The sequence below is a fragment of the Oncorhynchus mykiss genome, chromosome 8, assembly GCF_057628025.1.
Source record: "Oncorhynchus mykiss isolate SJ-2025 chromosome 8, ASM5762802v1, whole genome shotgun sequence".
Lineage (NCBI taxonomy): Eukaryota > Metazoa > Chordata > Actinopteri > Salmoniformes > Salmonidae > Oncorhynchus > Oncorhynchus mykiss.
Genome location: NC_143029.1, coordinates 45,926,838 through 45,948,991, shown reverse-complemented (window position 1 = coordinate 45,948,991; position 22,154 = coordinate 45,926,838). Strand labels below are relative to the sequence as shown.

General features: G+C 41.8%; 1 protein-coding gene across 2 annotated transcripts in view; it reads right to left on the bottom strand.

Moving 5' to 3' along the window:
• adcy8 (adenylate cyclase 8 (brain)) overlaps positions 1 to 22,154 on the bottom strand; it is a 258,557-nt gene that overhangs the window by 86,560 nt on the left and 149,843 nt on the right. For both annotated transcript variants that reach the window (XM_021612605.3, XM_021612604.3), the window contains exons 4-7: positions 12,554 to 12,665; positions 11,685 to 11,812; positions 5,457 to 5,615; positions 558 to 825 (exon numbers count right to left, since the gene is read on the bottom strand). In XM_021612605.3, the coding sequence (XP_021468280.2) occupies positions 558 to 825; positions 5,457 to 5,615; positions 11,685 to 11,812; positions 12,554 to 12,665 (667 nt within the window). The remainder of the gene's footprint in view (positions 1 to 557; positions 826 to 5,456; positions 5,616 to 11,684; positions 11,813 to 12,553; positions 12,666 to 22,154) is intronic.

The window sequence follows — 22,154 nt, the reverse complement described above, 5'->3', positions numbered from 1 at the left end:
AACATTGAGTAGAGTACAATGAGCTCCGTCTGGTACAATTTCCACAAGTTCCCACAGCCACAAAGTCAAAAATAGCTATATCGTAAAACAAGTGGTCTTAATTTAATGTTAGGGTTAGGCATAAGGTTAGCAGTGTGGTTAATGTTAGGGTTAAGGTTGGGTGTAAAATTACATTGTAAGTAGATAAATTGTAGCAATATAGGCAGGATTGCTGACTTTGTGGCTGTGGTAACTAGTGACGACCGGTAAGTAGGTAGTAGTCAAGAACACGGTAAATTGAACTGCATTGCCCCCTAGCAGTCATACACAGAACCACATCTGAATTGTGAACTTGAGTCAATTTATATTTGTTTTTAAAACATTTGAACAAAAGATATGGCAGTTTAAACATTAAGAGGAATTTTACATTTGTCACATCCCTACCACCATGGCTACCACCACATACATTCTGCTTGCTCACTCTCACAAAACAAAAAAAGGCAGACAAATAAATTGACCCAGTAATTCCCATAGACAGCTAGCTACATGAACACGGTTAGGGAACGATCAGGACTTACATTCTGCTTGCCCACGATGTTGTCGAAGGGCATCTCGGGACTCCAGGAGCCCTGGTTGAAGGTGGCGCTGCTGACTCTTCGGTCGGTGCTGGTCGCCTCCTTCATGATGTCCTCGGGCAGCGTGAGCAGGCTCTCTTCGGGCTGCTTGATCAGGTACGTCTCGATGTTGTGGCGGCGCAAGAATTCGTTGCGGTCCTTGCCATGGCCCTCCTCTACCTCGTAGTCACCATTCAGGCAGTCCAGGGACGCCTTGGAGATGTGGATTCGTCTGAGGACGAGGTTCTCATTAGATGGCCAGTACGTACACTTTACTTTGATATGGTCTATGCTGCTCAAATTGTCAACAAACTATCAACTGAGCATCTGTTGATATGAAATTGCTTACAAGGGTTACAGTTAGGGTTAAGGTTAGGGTTAGTGGATAGATACTGTAGGGGACATTTTGTTGACAGAACATCAAAATAGTGTGATACTGATGACCATGCTGTCAAGTCACACTTGCCTCTATCGTTACATTTAATGAGCAATTCAATTACATAGGTTGTTAACAATAAACGTAACAGTGAGGTCCAGAATGTTTGATTTGTCTGCTGGAGGCAAGGAAAACACATTTTACCATTATTTGGTTGTAAAATGAACAGCTCCTGAACAATACAGTCAAAACTACTAATTTCCAATTATTCCATTCACAACAATTGCACACATTTAAGTGTATCATCGTAGATGTCACTCCCTGATCTGTTTCACCTGTCCTTGTGCTTGTCTCCACCCCCCTCCAGGTGTCGCTCATCTACCCCACTTATCCCCTAGGTATTCATACCTGTGTTTTCTGCCTGTCTGTGCCAGTTTGACCAGCATTTTCTCAGCACCTGTTTTCCCCAATCTATCTTTTTCTTGTTCTCCTGGTTTTGACCCTTGCCTGTCCTGACTTTGAGCCCGGTTGCCTGACCACTCTGCCTGCCCCTGAGCCTGCCTGCTGTCCTGCACCTTTGCCGCTACTCTAGATTATCGACCCTTGCCTGCCTTGAGCTGTCATTGCAATTAACATTGTTACTTCAACACGAGTGTTTGGCCTCCCTTGATAAAAAAAGCATAAAATAATAGCCAATCAGTGTTGAGCTAAATTGAGTGAGCTCAATTGTGAATGGTCCTGGTGCCCCCCAAAAAGTTCATTGACAGAAAAATTTGAATTGTTGCAACTCGTTGTGTCGTTGTCCTCCGGAGGCTAGCTAGCAAACTAAAATTGCCCCTTTCCCAAATTAGCCATGGATGGAGATCTGTACTTGTGGTTTTACTTAATTCCCAACCATAAATTCATACATTGTGCCCTGGGCCTGAGAGGGTAGAAGTTCAACATGAAGCTAAACTACATAAACAAAAGTATGTGGACAACTGCTCGTCGTAAATCTCATTCCAAAATCATGGGAACTAATATGGTGTTGTTTCCCACTTTGCTGCTATAACAGCCTCCACTCTTCTGGGATGGCTTTCCACTAGATGTTGGAACATTGCTGAGGGGACTTTCAGCCATAAGAGCATTAGTGAGGTCGGGCACTGATGTTGGGTGATTAGGCCTGGCTCGCAGTCGGTATTCCAATTCATCCCAAAGGTGTTCGATGGGGTTGGGGTCAGGGCTCTGTGCAGACCACTCAAGTTCTGCCACACGGATCTCGACAAACTATTTCAGTATGGATCTCGCTTTGTGCATGGGGGCATTGTCATGCTGAAACAGGAAAGGGCATTCCCCAAACTGATGCCACAAAGTTGGAAGCACAGAATTGTCTATAATGTCATTGTATGCTGTCGTGTTACGATTTCCCTTCACTGGAACTAAGGGGCACAGCCAGAACAATGAACAGCCTCAGACCATTATTCCTCCTCCACCAAACTTTACAGTTGCCACTATGCATTGGGGGAGGTAGCATTTTCCTGGCATCCACCAAACCCAGATTTGTACGTCAGACTGGTGAAGAGTGATTCATCACTCAAGAGAACGCATTTCCACTGCTCCAGAGTCTACACCATTCCACCCGACGCTTGGCATTGCGCATGGTGATCTTAGGTTTGTGTTAGGCTGCTCTGCCAATGGAACCCATTTCATGAAGCTCCCGAAGAACAGTTTTTGTGCTGACGTTGCTTTCAGAGGTAGTTTGGAACTCGGTAGTGAGTGTTGCAACTGTGGACAGACAATGTTTAGTTTACGCGCTACGTGCTTCAGCACCCGGCAGACCCGTTCTATGAGCTTGTGTGGCCTACCACTTCACGGCTGAGACATTGTTACTCCTAGACGTTTCCACTTCACAATGACAACACTTACAGTTGACCGGGGCAGCTCTAGCAAGGCATAAATTTGATAAACTGACTTGTTAGAAAGGTGGCATCATATGGCGGTGCCACATTGAAAGTCACTGAGCTCTTCAGTTAGTCCATTCTACTGCTAATGTTTGTATATGGAGATTGCATGGCTGTGTGCTCGATTTTATACACCTGTCGGCAATGGGTGTGACTGAAATAGCCAAATCCACTAATTTGATAGGGTGTTCACATAGTAGCCTAGGCTAACGTTAACTAGCTGTCTCATCGTTCCCCATGAAAGGAAGTTAGGCAAGCAATTATTTTAGTCAGGTAGCCTAGTCTAGGACAACAAAAACTAAAAGAGTGTACACTATGACCAGACTGATCACTAGGAATAGACAGCGATATTGGACGTTTGAAAAGGTCCCCAGAACGTCAATATATGCCTTCTTCAGTGCTCACAAAAGAAAAACTATTGCCCAACACTGGGAGCTAACTTGTGATGCTCGGAGCTGGAGAGCACTGCTTATACCACTCCACTAGGAAATCCTGGCCAGCTAAACTCGTCTGATGCTGGGCCAATTGTACACCACCTCACGGGTCCCCAGGTCACGGCCGGTTGTCGCACTGCCTTTGGATCAAACCCAGGTCTGTAGTGATGCCTCAAGCACTGTGATGCAGTGCCTTAGACCGCTGCGCTACTCAGTAGGTCAAACCACGAGAATACTTGAGGGTAATTGTTTTTTTAGTTATTTTGATTTAAGCCTTCTTCAAACCATAGCCCTAACCTAACCACTCAGAATGAATACCTTCATTTAACCCTTTGAGTTGGTTCTGTTTTAATCCTGTAACCACACAGAGTGAATGCATAAAAAACAGATGTTCATCCATAATACGTCAAATTTCGAAGGGAAACTATGAAAATGTGTCGGTATGACAGTTTTGACAACATGGCATGCTGTTCTTCTACCAGTAGGGTGAGTTGACATGTTTTTTTCTACTTACAAACACACACACACACACACATAAAATGAGTGTCATGGACAGACAAACGATATTTAGCTTAGGTTGATTAGACAAAATCGTTTTTGATATCTTTAAGTTGTCACTGTATTAGACTAAGCATAAGTGATTTGATGACTTTAAAATGTTGAACTTTAAATGGTGCTGGAATAGCAGAGGCAGATTCTGTTTCCTTCGCCACTTGTGGTAAATCTCTGTGGTTCTAAATCAATAGTTGTTTAGCAATCCGAAAATGTCGGAAACATGAACTTGACCATGCTGTAGGTCATCTAAATGCAATATGTTTTGTGGACTTCATCGGACAGATGTTCCACTCCGGTTTTGGGATGAAACAAATGCAAGATTGATGTTATTCTGCCACTGTGTGTCTGTTGTCTTCTTGTTGTTTCTGCATTATATATGACAGTGGCATATGAACTAACGGGTTATAGATAAAACAACGCAATAATTACAACACCCGTTCCATTTTTTTCCTGGCTTGGCTTCCCCATTGATTTTACCCATGCATCAATACTGGGTTTGAGACGAATGTAGTAGCAAACAATGTTTAACCTAATAGACAGATCAACTACAGGCCCTCACCTAAGAGTCTAAAGCCATATAACCATGTATCTAACCACTTCCCCTTTTGCATTTTATATTTAGTCCTGTATCTCCGCAGCGCAACGATACATAGAATATTTTGAGGAATAATCCTCATTATAAACATATTACGCAATTGAATTACATTAAGCGCAGAGGAAGGATCATAACCCACTGTCATCATAAATTCCAACAGCAGATGTTGCCTGAAGCTTTAGATTCAACAACGATAAGTATAGTCGCATCACATTTCCTTGAGGTGAGGAGCAAAATGTCACAATATGACCCTCGGCTTGACTTCCCCTTTAAATTGTAGATTTCATCCACAAAAAAAACATGTCACCAAAAGCCAATCACATCCAATGTCCCTTTGTTTGTAAACCAATCACGGTAAAAGTATTTCTAAAGGGCACATGGATTTCATCCCCACTGTAGGACACTCATTTGCTGATGGACTTTCTCAGGGGTTGGGATAATCGCACACTGCAGGGAATTCCCTCGAGGCCGGCCAAAAGGCATGCACTGTATAGAGTTTTCGCAGAAAAAGGTTACCTGGTATTTACCATGGAATAACTTGGCAAAAAAATATACTTTGGACTCATACTGACATTAGACCACTTTGAGACATTAGACCTTTGAGACCCCCCCCCCCCCCCCCCCCCACACACACACACACACACACACATTCTATGATGCATAGAACCTAATACGTTGTCGGACAATAGGCCACAGAGACTTTGAATACGTGAAAATGTAAATGTGTGACTTGTGTACTAACTTTCCAGTTTTCCGTACTGCATGTAATATATGTGTTGTGTTTGTGTATTTGTATGCTGAATTTCCATGTAAATGGACAATAATGTATATTGTATCATATGGAATTATAGAGGGAAACTCATCTGTGGTCATGGAATAGCAGATGTCTATGGAAGTTTATAGATGTCGAAATTCAATTTGAAATGCAGATTGGATATAATACTTTCATAGTTGTCATCTCACCCAGGGATCCCCCCTGACTCCAGCTTGTTGGCGATGTCCACGTCCCACGACCACACGTCAAACTGCCACTTTCTCAGTCCCAGCACCCCACACAGGACCGATCCCGAATGGATCCCGATTCGCATGTCGATGTCATGCTTTGTGCGTGATCTTACATATCTAGAGGGAGGAAATAAACAATATGGTATCTATTTATTTGTTGACCTTCTTTACTGTTATCTTTTCCAGTAGACTATAAAGACAATATTATCCTATATAATCATAATTGCTTTCAAGTGCATTTAACAAAGTCACAACACACTTTACAGAAAATATGAAATCATAAATATAAGGTAATAAAGTAAAAACTATTTATCTCTGATATTTTTAATTGTGTTGTGGGTAAATATAAGAAACTAAACCTTATTTTTCCCGTATTTAGCAAACCATTTGATTTGGCACAATCACTGTGACTGAAACAACATTACTTCAAATTATCAATGGAAAAATAAGATAATTAATTCAGTGTTCCAAAATTCAACCGGAAATAGTCCCATTTTATGTTGTATATTGTGATAAAACTGAATAAAGTCAACAATAATCGATTTGTGCAGCATTATCTCACCTTCTAATGTCTTTGTTTATAATTTCATACGCCATGTAATTAATGCATTACTAATATTTACAGTTTCCACCACAGTGTGAAAAATAACAATATATTTCCAAACCCATTTTCATACAATTACAATTTGGCAAGTCTCATTTCATCCTATTTCATGCCTTATAATAACTATGATGAATGTGAGCTGACAGGCACTCAATGATATTCAGCCCAGGTGCATAAAATAAATAGGTTTTGAAGTTCACCCTGCCATAGACACTGATGAAATTGTTGTAGCTGTGGCTGCTGATAGAGTTTGAAAATGCTTGGTCTCCGTCCCAAATGGCACCCCTATTCCCTATATAGTGTATGTCTTTTGACCAGGGCTCATAAGTGCACTACTTTTGACAGAGCCCAATGTAGGGAATAGGGAGCCATTTGGGATGCAGTGTCACCAGTGGCACTGATGCTGCAATAAAGGGGCCATCAGCCAAGAGGCTCTTAGCGAGCGACCTGCTTCTTGTTTGCCCTCCATTCTCTAAAAGGATGGTTGGCGGATTCATTCTAATGGTCTACTACATCACTCTAGTAGCTTAGCTCGCACATACATGCGGACACATACTGTGCATATCTCCCTCTCCATTTCTTTCTTTCCTCTCTCTCGCCATCTCTTCTGTTTCAAACACTATCTATTTTCACATATGCTCTGGCAGGACAATATCAAACAAGAGGTCAAACAAACTGCCTATTTACCAGAAAAAAATACCTTTACCCTTGTACATCATTATCCATTAAATACGCATAGTCAACAAAAATGTTGTGAAAGCCTTTGAAAATACTTTTACTACTATGTGACAATCATTGTAAGACTCAGTATTATATATTTTTCATTCCAAATACAAACATACAAACAACAACTTACAGATGTACACACATTTTTACGTTTAAATAAAAAATCATTCAATGTTATCTTTGTGGTAATTATGGCAGATTCATTGATTTCGAAGTATACTTTTTTTTCAAGATGAGTGATGAGAAGAGAATCGTCCAGCCCATTAGGATTTTTTCTTTAATGAATTGGACAAGAGGGATTTACTCCAGACACCCGAACAGGCCATCATCCCCGTCATTACCAGGTGAAAGAGACAGAGGTTTCGCGGAAGGAGATCGGGGTCCCTTGTAAGGATCAGGCAACGAGTGGCTAATCTGCCTTTGCCATCGGTACTATTGGCCAACGTACAATCGCAGGATAATAAAATGGATGAGTTTTCTCTCTCGGTTTCTTCCTAGGTTATGGCTTTCTAGGTGCTTCTACGCTTGCTGTTTGCGGTTTTTGGCTGGGTTTCTGTACAGCACTTTTTGACATCAGCTGATGTAAGAAGGGTTTTATGAATACATTTAATTTGAGTTGCTGACTCCAAGGAGCGGGACACTAAGCCGGAAGCTTATAATAAATCCCGCTATGCCCTCCGACGAACCATCAAACAGGCAAAGTGTTAATACAGGACTGAGATCCAATCGTATAACACCGGCTCTGACACTCGTCGGATGTGGCAGGGCTTGCAAACTATTACAGGCTACAAAGGGAAGCACGAGCTAAATTACTTCTATGCTCACTTCGAGGCAAGTAACACTGAAACATGCATGAGAGCATCAGCTGTTCCGGGTAGACTGTATGCTCACGCTCTCCGCAGCCTATGTGAGTAAGACCTTTAAACAGGTCAACGGATTACCAGGACGTGTACTCCGAGCATGCGCTGACTAACTGGCAAGTGTCTTCACTGACATTTTCAACCTGTCCCTGACGGAGTCAGTAATACCAACATGTTTCAAGCAGACCACCATAGTCCCTTTGCCCAATAAATCTATGGTAACCTGCCTAAATGACTACCGACCCGTAGCACTCATGTCTGTAGCCATGAAGTGCTTTGAAAGGCTGGTCATGGCTCACACCAAAACCATTATCACAGAAACCCTAAACCCACTCCAATTTGCATACCTCCCAAACAGATTCACAGATGATGCAATATCCATTGCACTCCACACTGCACTTTCCCACCTGGACAAAAGGAACATCTATATGATAATGCTATTCATTGCATTGACTACAGCTCAGCGTTCAACACCGTAGTGCCCTCAAAGCTCATCATTAAGGTAAGGATCCTGGGACTAAACACCTCCCTCTGCAACTGGATCCTGGACTTCCTGACGGGCCGCCCCTAGGTGGTAACAGTAGGTAACAACACATCCGCCACGCTGATCTTCAACAAAGGGGCCCCTCAGGGGTGCGTGCTCAGTCCCCTACTGTACTCCCTGTTCACTCATGACTGTATGGCCAGGCACAAATCCAACACCATCATTAATTTTGCAAATGACACAACAGAGGTAGGCCTGATTACCGACAACGACGAGACAGACTATAGGGAGGAGGTCAGAGACCTGGCCGTGTGATGCCAGGACAACAACCTCCCCTCAACGTGATCAAGACAAAGGAGAAGATTGTGGACTACAGGAAAAGGAGGACCGAGCACGCCCCCATTCTCATCGACGGGGCTGTAGTGGAGTAGCTTGAGAGCTTCAAGCTCCTTGGTGTCCACATCACCAACAAACTAACATGATCCAAGCACACCAAGACAGTCGTGAAGAGGGCATGACAAAACCTATTCCCCCTCAGGAGACTGAATAGATTTGGCATAGGTTCTACAGCTGCACCATCGAGAGCGTCCTGACGGGTTGCATAACCGCAAGGCACTACAGAGGGTAATGCGTACGGCTCAGTACATCACTGGGGCCAAGCTTGCTACCATCCAGGACCTCTATACCAGGTGATGTCAGAGGAAGGCCCTAAAATTGGTCAAAGACTCCAGCCACCCTAGTCATAGCCAGTTCTCTCTGCTGCTGCATGGCAAGCGGTACCAGAGTGCCAAGTCCAAGAGACTTCTAAACAGCTTCTACCCCCAAGCCATAAGACTACTGATCATCTAATCAAATGGCTACCCTCCCTCCCCCCTTTTACACTGCTGCTACTCTCTGTAATGATCTATGCGTAGTCAAACTAAAAACTCTACCTTCACGTACATAAACTTAGCAAAAAAAGAAACGTCCCTTTTTCAGGACCCTGTAATTCATAAAAATGCAAATTACTCCACAGATCTTCATTGTAAAGGGTTTAAACACTGTTTCCCATGAAAGTTCAATGAACCAAAAACAATTAATCAACATGCACCTGTGGAACGATCGATTAAACAATAACAGCTTACAGACGGTAGGCAATTAAGTTCACAGTTATGAAAACTTAGGACACTAAAGAGGTCTTTCTACTGACTCTGAAAAACAGCAAAAGAAAGATTCCCAGGGTCCCTGCTCATCTGCGTGAACGTGTCTTAGGCATGAGGACTGCAGATGTGGCCAGGGCAATAAGATGCAATGTCCGTACTGTAAGACGCCTAAGACAGCGCTACAGGACGGACAGCTGATCGTCCTCGCAATGGCAAACCATGTGTAACAACACCTGCACAGGACAGGTAAAGGATGGGCAACAACAACTGGCCGATTTTACACCAGGAACAATCCCTCCATCAGTGCTCAGACTGTCCGCAATAGGCAGAGAGAGGCTGGACTGAAGGCTTGTAGGCCTGTTGTAAGGCAGGTCCTTACCAGACATCACCAGCAACAACATCGCCTGTGGGCACAAACAGTGGGCACAAACGACCAGACAGCGACCAGACAGGACTGGCAAAAAGTGCTCTTCAATGATGAGTCGCGGTTTTGTCTCACCAGGGGTGATGGTCGGATTTGTGTTTATCGTCGAAGGAATGAGTGTTACATCAAGGCCTGTACTCTGGAGCGGGATTGATTTGAAGGTGGAGGGTCCGTCATGGTCTGGGGCGGTGTGTCACAGCATCATCAGACTGAGCTTGTTGTCATTGCAGGCAATCTCAACTCTGTGCAGGGGTTGAGGGAACACATCCTCCTCCCTCATGTGGTACCCTTCCTGCAGACTTATCCTGACATGACCCTCCAGCATGACAATGCCACCAGCCATACTGCTCGTTCTGTGTGTGATTTCCTGCAAGACAGGAATGTCAGTGTTCTGCCATGGCCAGCAAAGAGCCCGGATCTAAATCCCATTGAGCACATCAGGGACCTGTTGGATCGGGGGGTTGAAGGCTAGGGCCATTCCCCCCCCAGAAATGTCCGGGAACTTGCAGGTGCCTTGGTGGAAGAGTTGAGTAACATCTCACAGCAAGAACTGGTGCAGTCCATGAGGAGGAGATGCACTGCAGTATTTAATGCAGCTGGTGGCCACACCAGATACTGACTGTTACTTTTGATTTTGAACCCTCTTTTGTTCAGGGACACATTATTCCATTTCTGTTAGACAGGTCTGTGGAACTTGTTCAGTTTATACCTCAGTTGTTGAATCTTGTTATGTTCCTACAAATATTTACACATGTTAAGTTTGCTGAAAATAAACGCAGTTGACAGTGAGAGGACATTTATTTTTTTGCTGAGTTTAGCTAGCTTAACTATATTCCTAACTAGCTAACGGTAGCTAGGTGTTTAGCTAGCTTGTTGGCTACAAATAATCCGCACAGACACAAGTTATCTTTGCTATCGTAAGTATCAGGCTTGTAACGTTAACAATATTTGTCATGGGCATACACTACACGAATTCACCATGTTGTTGCCGTCCCAGACACATTTTCATGATCAGGGTAAAATCCTAGCTATGAACTTGGGCTACTTATTAAGCATTGTTAAGTATTTCATATTTTTTGTGGTCCACTTAAAGGATGGCTGTAGATTATTATTTTTCTTTTTCCCACTGCCATTATTTTGGGGGGGAGGGTCCACATTAATTTATATCCTGAGATTTTAGAGTATTCAGATTTCTTTTTTTTTAGCAAAGTGGTCATTGAGTTTTCAATACTGGTCAGGTGTATCAGGAGATTATCTGAAAATGAATTTAGTTTATATGCATGTTTACCCAATACCTGTTACATTTGGGTCCTGTCTTTCTGCAAACTGTTCAATTGCCAGTGTCTTGTGTCCTTTCTAAAGCAATTTCATCAGATAATGTATTATTTGTGCATATTTTTGCTTTAGCACATTTAAAAAAGATTTTTATGACATTTTTTTTATTTCAGCTGGAAAGTTGAAAGCTTCCATTGTTTTGAATAGAAAAGCCCATTCAAGATGGTGGAACGCATTTTCAGCATTAACAGACATTATTGATAAAACTATATCTATTTTTTGCATATTGTATTAAACTGAAACCCTGTTTTATTGATACATATCACGTCTGGTAAATCTTTTGCCATTCTATTGCTTATAATCTTTGTTATTATTTTAGCATTCAGTATCTAATATTTCTTCTTGGGAGGACCTCTGTTTTTAGTGATTATTTTTTGTCTGCTGATAATTGCTTCAGATTATTACAGTATTATCAAGGGTTTTTTATAGCACACAAGCCTACGGTGTATCAGGAACCATTATGTTACAGATTCAAACAGCTTCGAGACAACTAGAAACATCAACCCAGCGTGCTAGAACACAATAATTGCCACACATTCAACTGAAAAATCCTATAGGTTGCACGGCAACAAGTGTAGCAAGGCCTAAAAGTGGGCTTTTTTTTTTTTTACCTGATTGTCTTAATCATGCTGAGGCCCATCTCTACACAGCAATGAGCGTGGTCCTGTCGAGGTTCAGGAAGACCGGACACACAGTAGTAGCAGTCTCCTAAAATCTTAATCCTCAGACAATGGTGCTCCTAGAAAAGAGTGAGAGTGAGAGAGAATGGAGTTAGACTGGAATCCGTGGGAAACTCAGAAGGATCTTGATTTGATCAACACCTCTTGCTCCATGAGAATGCTTGAATAATCATTGAATTGTACAGGAATGTACAGTATACTCATGCATGCATTTGTTCATGTCTTGCACCAGAAATGTCTGGACAACAACTTTGACTTTATAATAAAGAGACATTATAGGCCAAGCAGACTCTGTGCGTCATGCACAAGGACATTGACTCAACTCTGAATTCATTCCCTGAATTACGTTAAAATAACTGACATTCACGTAAACATTACGCTTGTCCATTAAACTGCCCTCTATCTGACCTGTTTTTCAATCCAGTCATTGGACTTAATTACGGGTATTACCCTTTGAAAGCATTGCATGTTCCATTTAAATTCAGCTTTCTACACTGTATTTGTATCATTAATGACAGCTCTGGGGCTTGAAAATGACACCTTAGCCAGAAGTGCAAAACACATTTCTATAATTGCATAGCACCATACCTGCAAGCCTGTCATTCATTCATGCTATCAATATAAATTGGGACCCAAGAGTATTACTGCATTTGCATTCTTCTGTAGTATTTTAGCAAATTCTAGAACAAAGCATGATTATTCATGTCTCCTTGCGCGTAGATTTTTCCCTAAATGTCAGTTCTTGCCGTCATAAAGTCACGTTTGAAAATGAAATTAGCATAAGCATAAAGTAAACTCACATGGGCAAGACGGTCGAAGCGTGCAAAGAGCTCGTTCAACATTCGCACCAGCTCTTGTGCCGATAGCGTCGTCGAGAGGTTCGTGAATCCTTTAACGTCTGCGAAAAGAATGCTGTAGAGAATATGGAGAAGTCACATTGTCACCATTACACTTCAAAATCTACAGATCATTTAGTGAGAAAATAGTCAAAAGGGTACAGATTTTAATTGATTTAAATCCAGATCAAAATGGTCCAACGTGGTCCCTCCTCGCTTTTGGATGAAACGTTAAGACAAATCTAAACGGAATCTCTGCCCCTCCCGAACTCCAGGCTATGCTCAAACCCTACACCCTGACCCAAGTACTCCATTCTGCCAGCTCTGGTCTCTTGGCCCTCCCACCCTTATGGGAGAGCAGCTCCCGCTCATCCAAGTAAAAAGCTCTTCTCTGTCCTGGCACCCAAATGGTGAAACCAATTTCCCTCTGAAGTTAGGCCCATCTCTCGAAAACATCTAAAACCCTACCTTTTTATAAACCCCTCCTCACCCCTGCCTCGTCATTTAAAAAAATCTCTATATATGCCCTTTGTGAACTAACACTCACACTTGACTTTTTTCCCTCGGGCACTGACTTTATTGAGGAAAAATGTACTTACCATGACTGAGATATAAGGTTGTCTCACCTAGCTATCTTAAGATGATTGCATTAACTGTAAGTCACTCTGGATAAGAGCATCTGCTAAATGACTAAATTGTAAATGTAAATAATACCACATTATAAACTACAACCAAGATCACATTTATATGATCCCATGTTTATATGATTGACTTGGTTGAGATATTGCCTTCCTGCTTCTTTAAAAAAATAAAGAGGAACTGAATCTAACTGGAAACATAATTGAGACAACACAGGAGCATTATGGAACTAAACAGCATTTTAATTATACTGAACAAAAATATAAACGCAACAGGTAAAGTGATGGTCCCATGTTTCATGAGCTGAAATAAAGGATCCCAGAAATGTTCCAGATGCACAAAAAGCTTATTTCTCTCGAATGTTGTTTACAAATTTGTTTACATTGCTGTAAGTAAGCATTTCTCCTTTGCCAAGATAATCCATCCACCTGACAGTTGTGACATATCAAGAAGCTGATTAAACAGCACGGTCACTACACAGGTGCACCTTGTGCTGTGGATAATAAAAGGCCACTAAAATGTGCAGTTTTGTCACACAACACAATGCCACAGATATCTCAAGTTTTGAGGGAGCGTGCAATTGGCATGCTGACCGCAGGAATGCCAGAATTTTTGCCAGGGAATTGAATGTTAATTTCTCTACCATAAGCCACCGCCAAATTTGTTTAAAAGAATTTGCCTGTATGTCCAACCTGCCTCACAACCGCAGATGATGTGTAACCACACCAGCCCAGGTCCTCCACATCCGGCTTCTTCACCTGCAGGATCGTCTGAGACCAGCCAACGGAACAGCTGATGAAACTGTGGGTTTGCACAACTGAAGAATTTCTCGACAAACTGTCAGAAACCATCTCAGGGAAGCTCATCTGCTTGCTCGTCGTCCTCACCAGGATCTTGGTCTGACTGCAGTTTGCTTCATGGAGGATTCCCAGTTTCAACTGTGCTGGGCAGATGGCAGTATGACATACATTATGGCATTGTGTGGGCGAGCGGTTAGCTGATGTCAACGTTGTGAACAGAGTGCCCCATGGTGGCGGTGGGGTTATGGTATGGGCAGGTATAAGCTACAGACAACAAACACAATAGTATTTTATTGATTGCAATTTGAATGCACAGAGATACCGTGAAGAGATCCTGAGGCCCATTGTCGTGCCTTTCTTCTGCTGCCATCACCTCATTTTTCAGCATCATATTGCACGGTCCCACTGTCCCACAGTTCCTCGAAGCTGGAAATGTCCCAGTTCTTCCATGGCCTGCATACTCAACAGGCATATCACCCCATTGAGTACGTTTGGGATGCTTTGGGTCGACGTGTACGACAGCATGTTCCAGGCCCGCCAATATCCAGCAACTTCGCACAGCCATTGAAGAGCAGTGGAACAACATTACACAGGCCACAATCAACAGCCTGATCAACCCTATGCGAAGGAAATGTGTCGTGCTGCATGATGCAAATGGTGGTCACAACAGACACTGACTGGTTTTCTGATCCACACCTAGTATCTGTAACCGACAGATGCATATCTGTATTCCCAGTCAAGTGAAATCCATAGATTATGGCCTAATATATTTATTTCAATTTACTGATTTCCTTATACGAATTGTAACTCAGTAAAATCTTGAAATTGTTGCATGTTGCGTTTATATTTTTGTTTAGCGTACTTTGCAAATTGACAATCACATCAGTCAAAACTTTCCAAATTATAAGAGGTTTTAAAAATCGGTTCTATTTGACTCAAAATTCCATGACATACATTAAGACATTGTTGGATGCTGTTAAAAACGGACGACTGTAACTAAGGCTGAAAATGTCAATACAATCAAACTAACATAAGCAATGATCACAAGGTGGTTGTGATGTGGCTAATAGGCTAGCGCACATGTGTCAAACACAAGGCTTGAGGGCCGAATAGGACACACAAGCGAGTAAACTGTAAATTAATCAGTCATCTACTGCATGAAATTGCAGCCTGATGTGCTTGCATCAGTGAATTCAACTGTAATTGCACTGCTTTTATGTGTCCCATTTACAGCACGCAGCGGAGGTAAAGTGTACAGACACATGCCACAGTCTAGCTTAAGTTTTTAAAGCTTGACAATGAATAACCAAAAAACAAAACGCCATTCAAAGGGAAAACATGTAGGCCAATTTTAGCAACCTTTGAGCAATAGACTACAGTACATTTTGAGTGCACCACACAACAATGCTGTGAGTGCCCCATGGTGGCGGTGAGGTTGTGGTATGGGCAGGCATAAGTTAAGTTTAAATGTTACACCAACATTTAGCTACATTTTTGTTATTTATTTCACATCTGCAAGCATTGTGGCAAAGGCTGGATAACTATTTTAGTTTTAATATGTGAAAATGCTATATACATCATAAGTGGACATACGTGGATAACAAATAAAATAATGTCCAGTTTGGGTCGCAGTTGGAAGTTATTTTTATTTAAAAAAAATAGGCTGTCTGGCCCGAAAATGCATTGTGTTTTTCAATATGGCCCGTGTGCTGATTGAGTTTGACACCACTGGGCTAGTGTATCAATTTATGCAGCTAGCTATTTATTTAGCAAGCTAAAAACACAGAGCCTAAAATGAGCTAGTTAGACAGATGCTGGGAGAATGTCATGTAATTGGAAGAGTGGGTGGGTGACAGACTTTTCCCCCTCATATCGTTTTTAGGTGGCTACAGCTAGAGATGCTTGAACGAATGTTATCCACATTTAGCATATTTCTTAGGGAATGTATTTTGGGTGGACAGGAATGCAAGTTCCCATTTAGTTGTCAAAATGTGGGTTGTGACAAGCATGCATTGGCAGGCAAACTGCAGAAGAACGAGCAGTCTACTATTCCCCATGGTTTATCAGTGCAATTTTTTACGGACAACTAGCTGAAAAAGTTTGAAAGGGTTTATCTAATGTTCCCTCATTAGATTTTAGCTCATCTCGCTCTGGCTAGCGGTAATTGTTGATCTTATTGTTGTTGATGTGCATAGGCAACTGAACTGAGGGAGAGAGAGCCTACCTTTTCATTGTTGTTTGAACAATAGGACTGAAGTTCCAAAATATATGAGGACTCCCGTGGTATTTACATATTTGCAGAAATCCATCCAGGTATATTTTGTGGCTTTTGGCCATTGCGTTTTAATGATCTAGTCGCACTGTTGCTACTGACCGTAAACAAACAGTCCAGTTCAAAGTGAATGATGGCAGGCCTGTGTGGCAAATGGCTTATTTGGATATAGGCCTACTGTAGCTCTGATTGGCTATGGTGCACCGGTCTGCGCAGACACCAGTCCTGAAAAAGATAAATGCTTTTATTATTTTTTATTTCAAAATTCAAAAGGCACTCGCACATCTGAGCAATCTAATTTGCAGGTGCATGGCAACAATTGAACAAGATGAAGGAAAAAGGAAACCGCACACTGCTCTTATCACTGATATTTAATAAGCTGACATATCAGCCTTGGTCAGAGCTTTTGTGAATTTTTTTAAATTTGCACCCTTATGTACACCTAGCCCCTCCCACATCCGTTCTTCACATCGAATGGGGTTGAAGGCAATGGGAAAAACAAATAAGTGCTACCAAATATATCAATATGCATTTCATAAATTATACAAAAGTGTATAAATAAGACGTATGAAACACGTCTGTAAAATCACAATGAGAACATTGCAAGTTCACATTAGTCATTGGGTACATCATACGAAAAACAGAGACATTTATAATAGGGACATAATTCATGTTCAAATTCACAACATAACATACAGTGGGGCAAAAAAGTATTTACTTAGCCACCAATTGTGCAAGTTCTCCCACTTAAAAAGATGAGAGAGGCCTGTAATTTACATCATAGGTACACTTCAACTATGACAGACAATGAGAAAAAAAATCCAGAAAATCACATTGTATGATTTTTAATGAATTTATTTGCAAATTATGGTGGAAAATAAGTATTTGGTCAATAACAAAAGTTTATCTCAATACGTTGTTATATACCTTTGTTGGCAATGACAGAGGTCAAATGTTTTCTGTAAGTCTTCACTTGGTTTTCACACACTGTTGCTGGTATTTTGGCCCATTCCTCCATGCAGATCTCCTCTAGAGCAGTGATGTTTTGGGGCTGTTGCTGGGCAACATGGACTTTCAACTTCCTCCAAAGATTTTCTATGGGGTTGAGATCTGGAGACTGGCTAGGCCACTCCAGGTCCTTGAAATACTTCTTACGAAGCCACTCCTTCGTTGTCCGGGCAGTGTGTTTGGGATCATTGTCATGCTGAAGGACCCAGCCACGTTTCATCTTCAATGCCCTTGCTGATGGAAGGAGGTTTTCACTCAAAATCTCACAATACATGGCCCCATTCATTCTTTCCTTTACACGGATCAGTCGTCCTGGTCCCTTTGCAGAAAAACAGCTCCAGAGCATGATGTTTCCACCCCCATGCTTCACAGTAGGTATGATGAGTTGAGTTTTTACCAAATAGTTATATTTTGGTTTAATCTGACCATATGACATTCTCCCAATCTTCTTCTGGATCATCCAAATGCTCTCTAGCAAACTTCAGACGTGCCTGGACATGTACTGGCTTAAGCAGGGGGACACGTCTGGCACTGCAGATTTGAGTCCTTGGCGGCATAGTGTGTTACTGATGGTAGGCTTTGTTACTTTGGTCCCAGCTCTCTGCAGGTCATTCACTAGGTCCCCCCGTGTGTTTCTGGGATTTTTGCTCACCGTTCTTGTGATCATTTTGACCCCACGGGTGAGATCTTGCGTGGTGCCCCAGATCGAGGGAGATTAACTTGTATGTCTTCCATTTCCTAATAATTGCTCCCACAGTTGATTTCTTAAAACCAAGCTACTTACCTATTGCAGATTCAGTCTTCCCAGCCTGGTGCAGGTCTACAATTTTGTTTCTGGCGTTCTTTGACAGCTCTTTGGTCTTGGCCATACTGGAGTTTGTGTGACTGTTTGAGGTTGTGGACAGGTGTCTTTTATACTGATAACAAGTTCAAACAGGTGCCATTAATACAGGTAACGAGTGGAGGACAGAGGAGCGTCTTAAAGAAGAAGTTACAGGTCTGTGAGAGCCAGAATCTTGCTTGATTGTAGGTGACCAAATACTTATTTTCCACCATAATTTGCAAATAAATTGATTAAAAATCCTACAATGTGATTTTCTGGATTTTTTTTTCTAATTTTGTCTGTCATAGTTGAAGTGTACCTATGATGAAAATTACAGGCCTCATCTTTTTAAGTGGGAGAACTTGCACAATTGGTGGCTGACTAAATACTTTTTTGCCTCACTGTACATAGGCATTTCATCATTAAGCCCTTTAGGAAATAATGTCTGGACGGTGAAAATCCAAAAACATTCCCTTTTACTCAGAATATTATTAATATCACCTCCCCTGTCTGATATCTTAGCTTTCTCTCTGCCACAAAATCTAAAGGTAGAAATGTTATGCTTCAGGTCATCGAAATGTACTGCGACTAGATAATCCCTGTCGTTTCTCCTGATTGAACTTTTGTGCTCTTTGTTTGAGAGAACGAGAGGTTTTACCGACATAGCACAGCCCACATGGACATTTAATCATGTAGATAACATGGGTGGTGGAACACGTAATGATGTCATTTATTTGGAACAATTTTCCTGTGTGTGGGTGGCAGAAACATTCACACTTCATCATATTGTTGCACTGTGCGCATCCTCTGCATTTATAGCTCCCATTTGGTAGAAGGCGTAAAAGGGCCTGGCTGATTGTCTTTTGTGGCTGGCAGTTGGCATGAACCAATTTATCGCGTAAATTGCGACCTCTCCTATACACAATAAGTGGTGGATTTTTAAATTCAGCCGGCAAAACTGGGTCCGATGATAGAATATGCCAGTGTTTCTTGACCACACCTCCCACTTTTCACGAGTTCAACGTATATGTAGTTGTGAACATTACGGAGTGTTCTTTAGCGGGTCTTTTTTATAACAGTTCATCTCGTTTTTTTTCCAATGCCAAATTAAGAGCTTCATCCACACATTGTGGCGAATAGCCTCTTCTTAGAAACCTAATGCGCATCTCCGCTGCTTTTTCTAGATAATCATCTGTGGAGTGGCATATACGGCGCAGTCTGAAAAACTGGCTTCTTGGAAGTCCCCTTTTTAATGGCTCAGGATGGAAGCTGTCCCCCTGCAATAGAGTATTTCTGTCCATTTCTTTTCTATACAGAGTTGTAAACAGGGTTCCATTTGATTTCTCAATCCACATATCAAGGTAATGAACACGTTGAGTGTCACGATCAATAGTGAATTTAAGATGAGGAATTATGAATTGTGCCTATTTAAGATTTCTCTGTTTTTCGTATGATGTACCCAATGACTAATGTAAACTTGCTATGTTCTCATTGTGATTTTACAGACGTGTTTCATACCTCTTATTCATACACTTTTGTAATATTTATGAAATGCATATTGATATATTTGATAGCACTTATTTGTTTTTCCCTTTGCCTTCAACCCCATTCGATGTGTAGAACGGATGTGGGAAGGGCTAGGTCTACATAAGGGTGCAAATTTCAAGATATTTGCATAAGCTGACGAAGGCCGATACAGTACATAAGCTTATTAAATATCAGTGATACTATCAAGAGCAGTGTGCGGTTTCCTTTTTCCTTACTGCAGTGTCTTTTAATTGGCCAAATCCACGACCGCTTTCCCACTCTATATTTCCATATAATTTTCACAAATTACTGTACTTCATTCCCAAAAATTCTATGAATTTGTTGTGACATGACTTTCATTAATCTGATGACTGTGACATATCGAATCAACTAACTATGTTTAATTGTTACTTGATTAAATGAATCATGTAACAATTAACTCATTAGGATTTGTGGCACCACGGAATACATTGGTTAACAAGTTACCATCTTCCGAATTAAACTCTAGATGATAGATAAGATATATATTGATAACAGTAATTTATTACTGATTACCTCATATCAGTCTCATACCCCTTGCATCTGCACAAACCCAAACTTTATTGATAATTTGTTTATTTACTAACTAATTGATAACACAGGATACACACACACATGGTATAGGTTATTGATTAGAAACTTAATATGATGGAAACAGGTCCCTTGTGCACTAACGACAACATGACTGCTTAATTATCAAAAGAGGGGCCTCCCGGGTGGTGCAGTAGTTAAGGGTGCTGTACTGCAGCACCAGCTGTGCCATCAGAGTCCCTGGGTTCGCGCCCAGGCTCTGTCGTAACCGGCCGCGACCGGGAGGTCCGTGGGGCGACGCACAATTGGCCTAGCGTCGTCCGGGTTAGGGAGGGATTGGTCGGTAGGGATCTCCTTGTCTCATTGCGCACCAGCAACTCCTGTGGCGGGCCAGGCGCAGTGCGCGCTAGCCAAGGTTGCCAGGTGCACGGTGTAGCCTCCGACACATTGGTGCGGCTGGCTTCCTGGTTGGATGAGCGCTGTGTTAAGAAGCAGTACGGCTGGTTGGGTTGTGTATCGGAGGACGCATGACATTCAACCTTTGTCTCTCCCGAGCCCGTATGGGAGTTGTAGCAATGAGACAAGATAGTAGCTACTACAACAATTGGATACCACGAAATTGGGGAGAAAAAGGGGTAAAATTTTAAAAAATAATAATAATTATCAAAAGAGGGATGAGTAGAGAGGGGTAAAGGGAGAAAGAGAGACAACACTTGCTCACTATGCTCACAGTAATCCTAATACTTTGGCCTGTGGTAAAGAAATAATGAATGTATTTACGAGTTTGAATGTCGTGTATCTCTGTTGGAACCAGGCCTTCGTGAAAAGGGCCGTTGGGCCTTCTCTCAAATTGTCCACAAGAGGTCACAATGTCCTTCTTCTTAGTTGTCCATGGCTTCAATGCCTTGTCCTGTTGTCTTAAGAAGGACTAACAGGATGGTGTTAACTTTCACCCATTCTGGAAGAGTGGTCCTCTGAAGACATCTAATCAGCCATGTTGATGATCCCCAGTAGGGTGATGAGAGCAGTCAATGACAATTTAAAGAGAGTAACAAGATGGTCCTATGTACTTTTTTAGATACTGTACTTAGAATAGCTACTCAGCCGTGACATCGATTGTTAGAGAGGCTACTTTGTCATCCTCACCTCGTGTTGATTTTCAGGGTCATAACCAATCGAGATCTAAGCTGCAGCTTGAGTCCTTCTGGTCTGATATGTTCATTCTCAACTCATCCTTTATATACTCTGGTAAAAAGGGATGTTTCCATTATGCTGACACGCTATCTGCGGTCCCTCGGGCATGGCTACTTACTGGGGAAAGTATCATCAAAACGTGCTTTTAGTTTTCTATCTTAGCTAGGGGGCACTATTTTTATGTTTGGAAAAATAACGTTCCCAAAGTATACGGCCTATTTCTCATGACCAGATGCTAGAATATGCATATAATTGACAGATTAGTATAGAAAACACTCTAAAGTTTCCAAAACTGTAAAAATGTTGTCTGTGGGTATAACAGAACTGATATTGCAGGTGAAAGCCTGACGATTATCCAATTAGGAAGAGCCTCTTATTTTGAAATGTCTGTGTTCCTATGCGTGCCTATCCTCTATTTAAAGGGATATCAACCAGATTCCTTTTTCTGTGGCTTCCCTAAGGTGTCAACAGTCTTTAGACATAGTTTCAGGCTTTTATTTTGAAAAATTAGCGTGAAGGATCACATTGCGTAAGTGGAGAGGTGGGGGCTCTCAGAGTGAGTTGGTGCGCAATTGAGTAAACCGGCCATTGCTCCTCCCGCTGTTATGGAACAAGCTACACACTCGGTTGATATATTATCAAATATATATTTTAAAAACTACCCGAGGAATGATTATAAAAAACTTTTGACATGTTTCTGTGGACATTAGGAAGACTATTTGGAATTTCCGT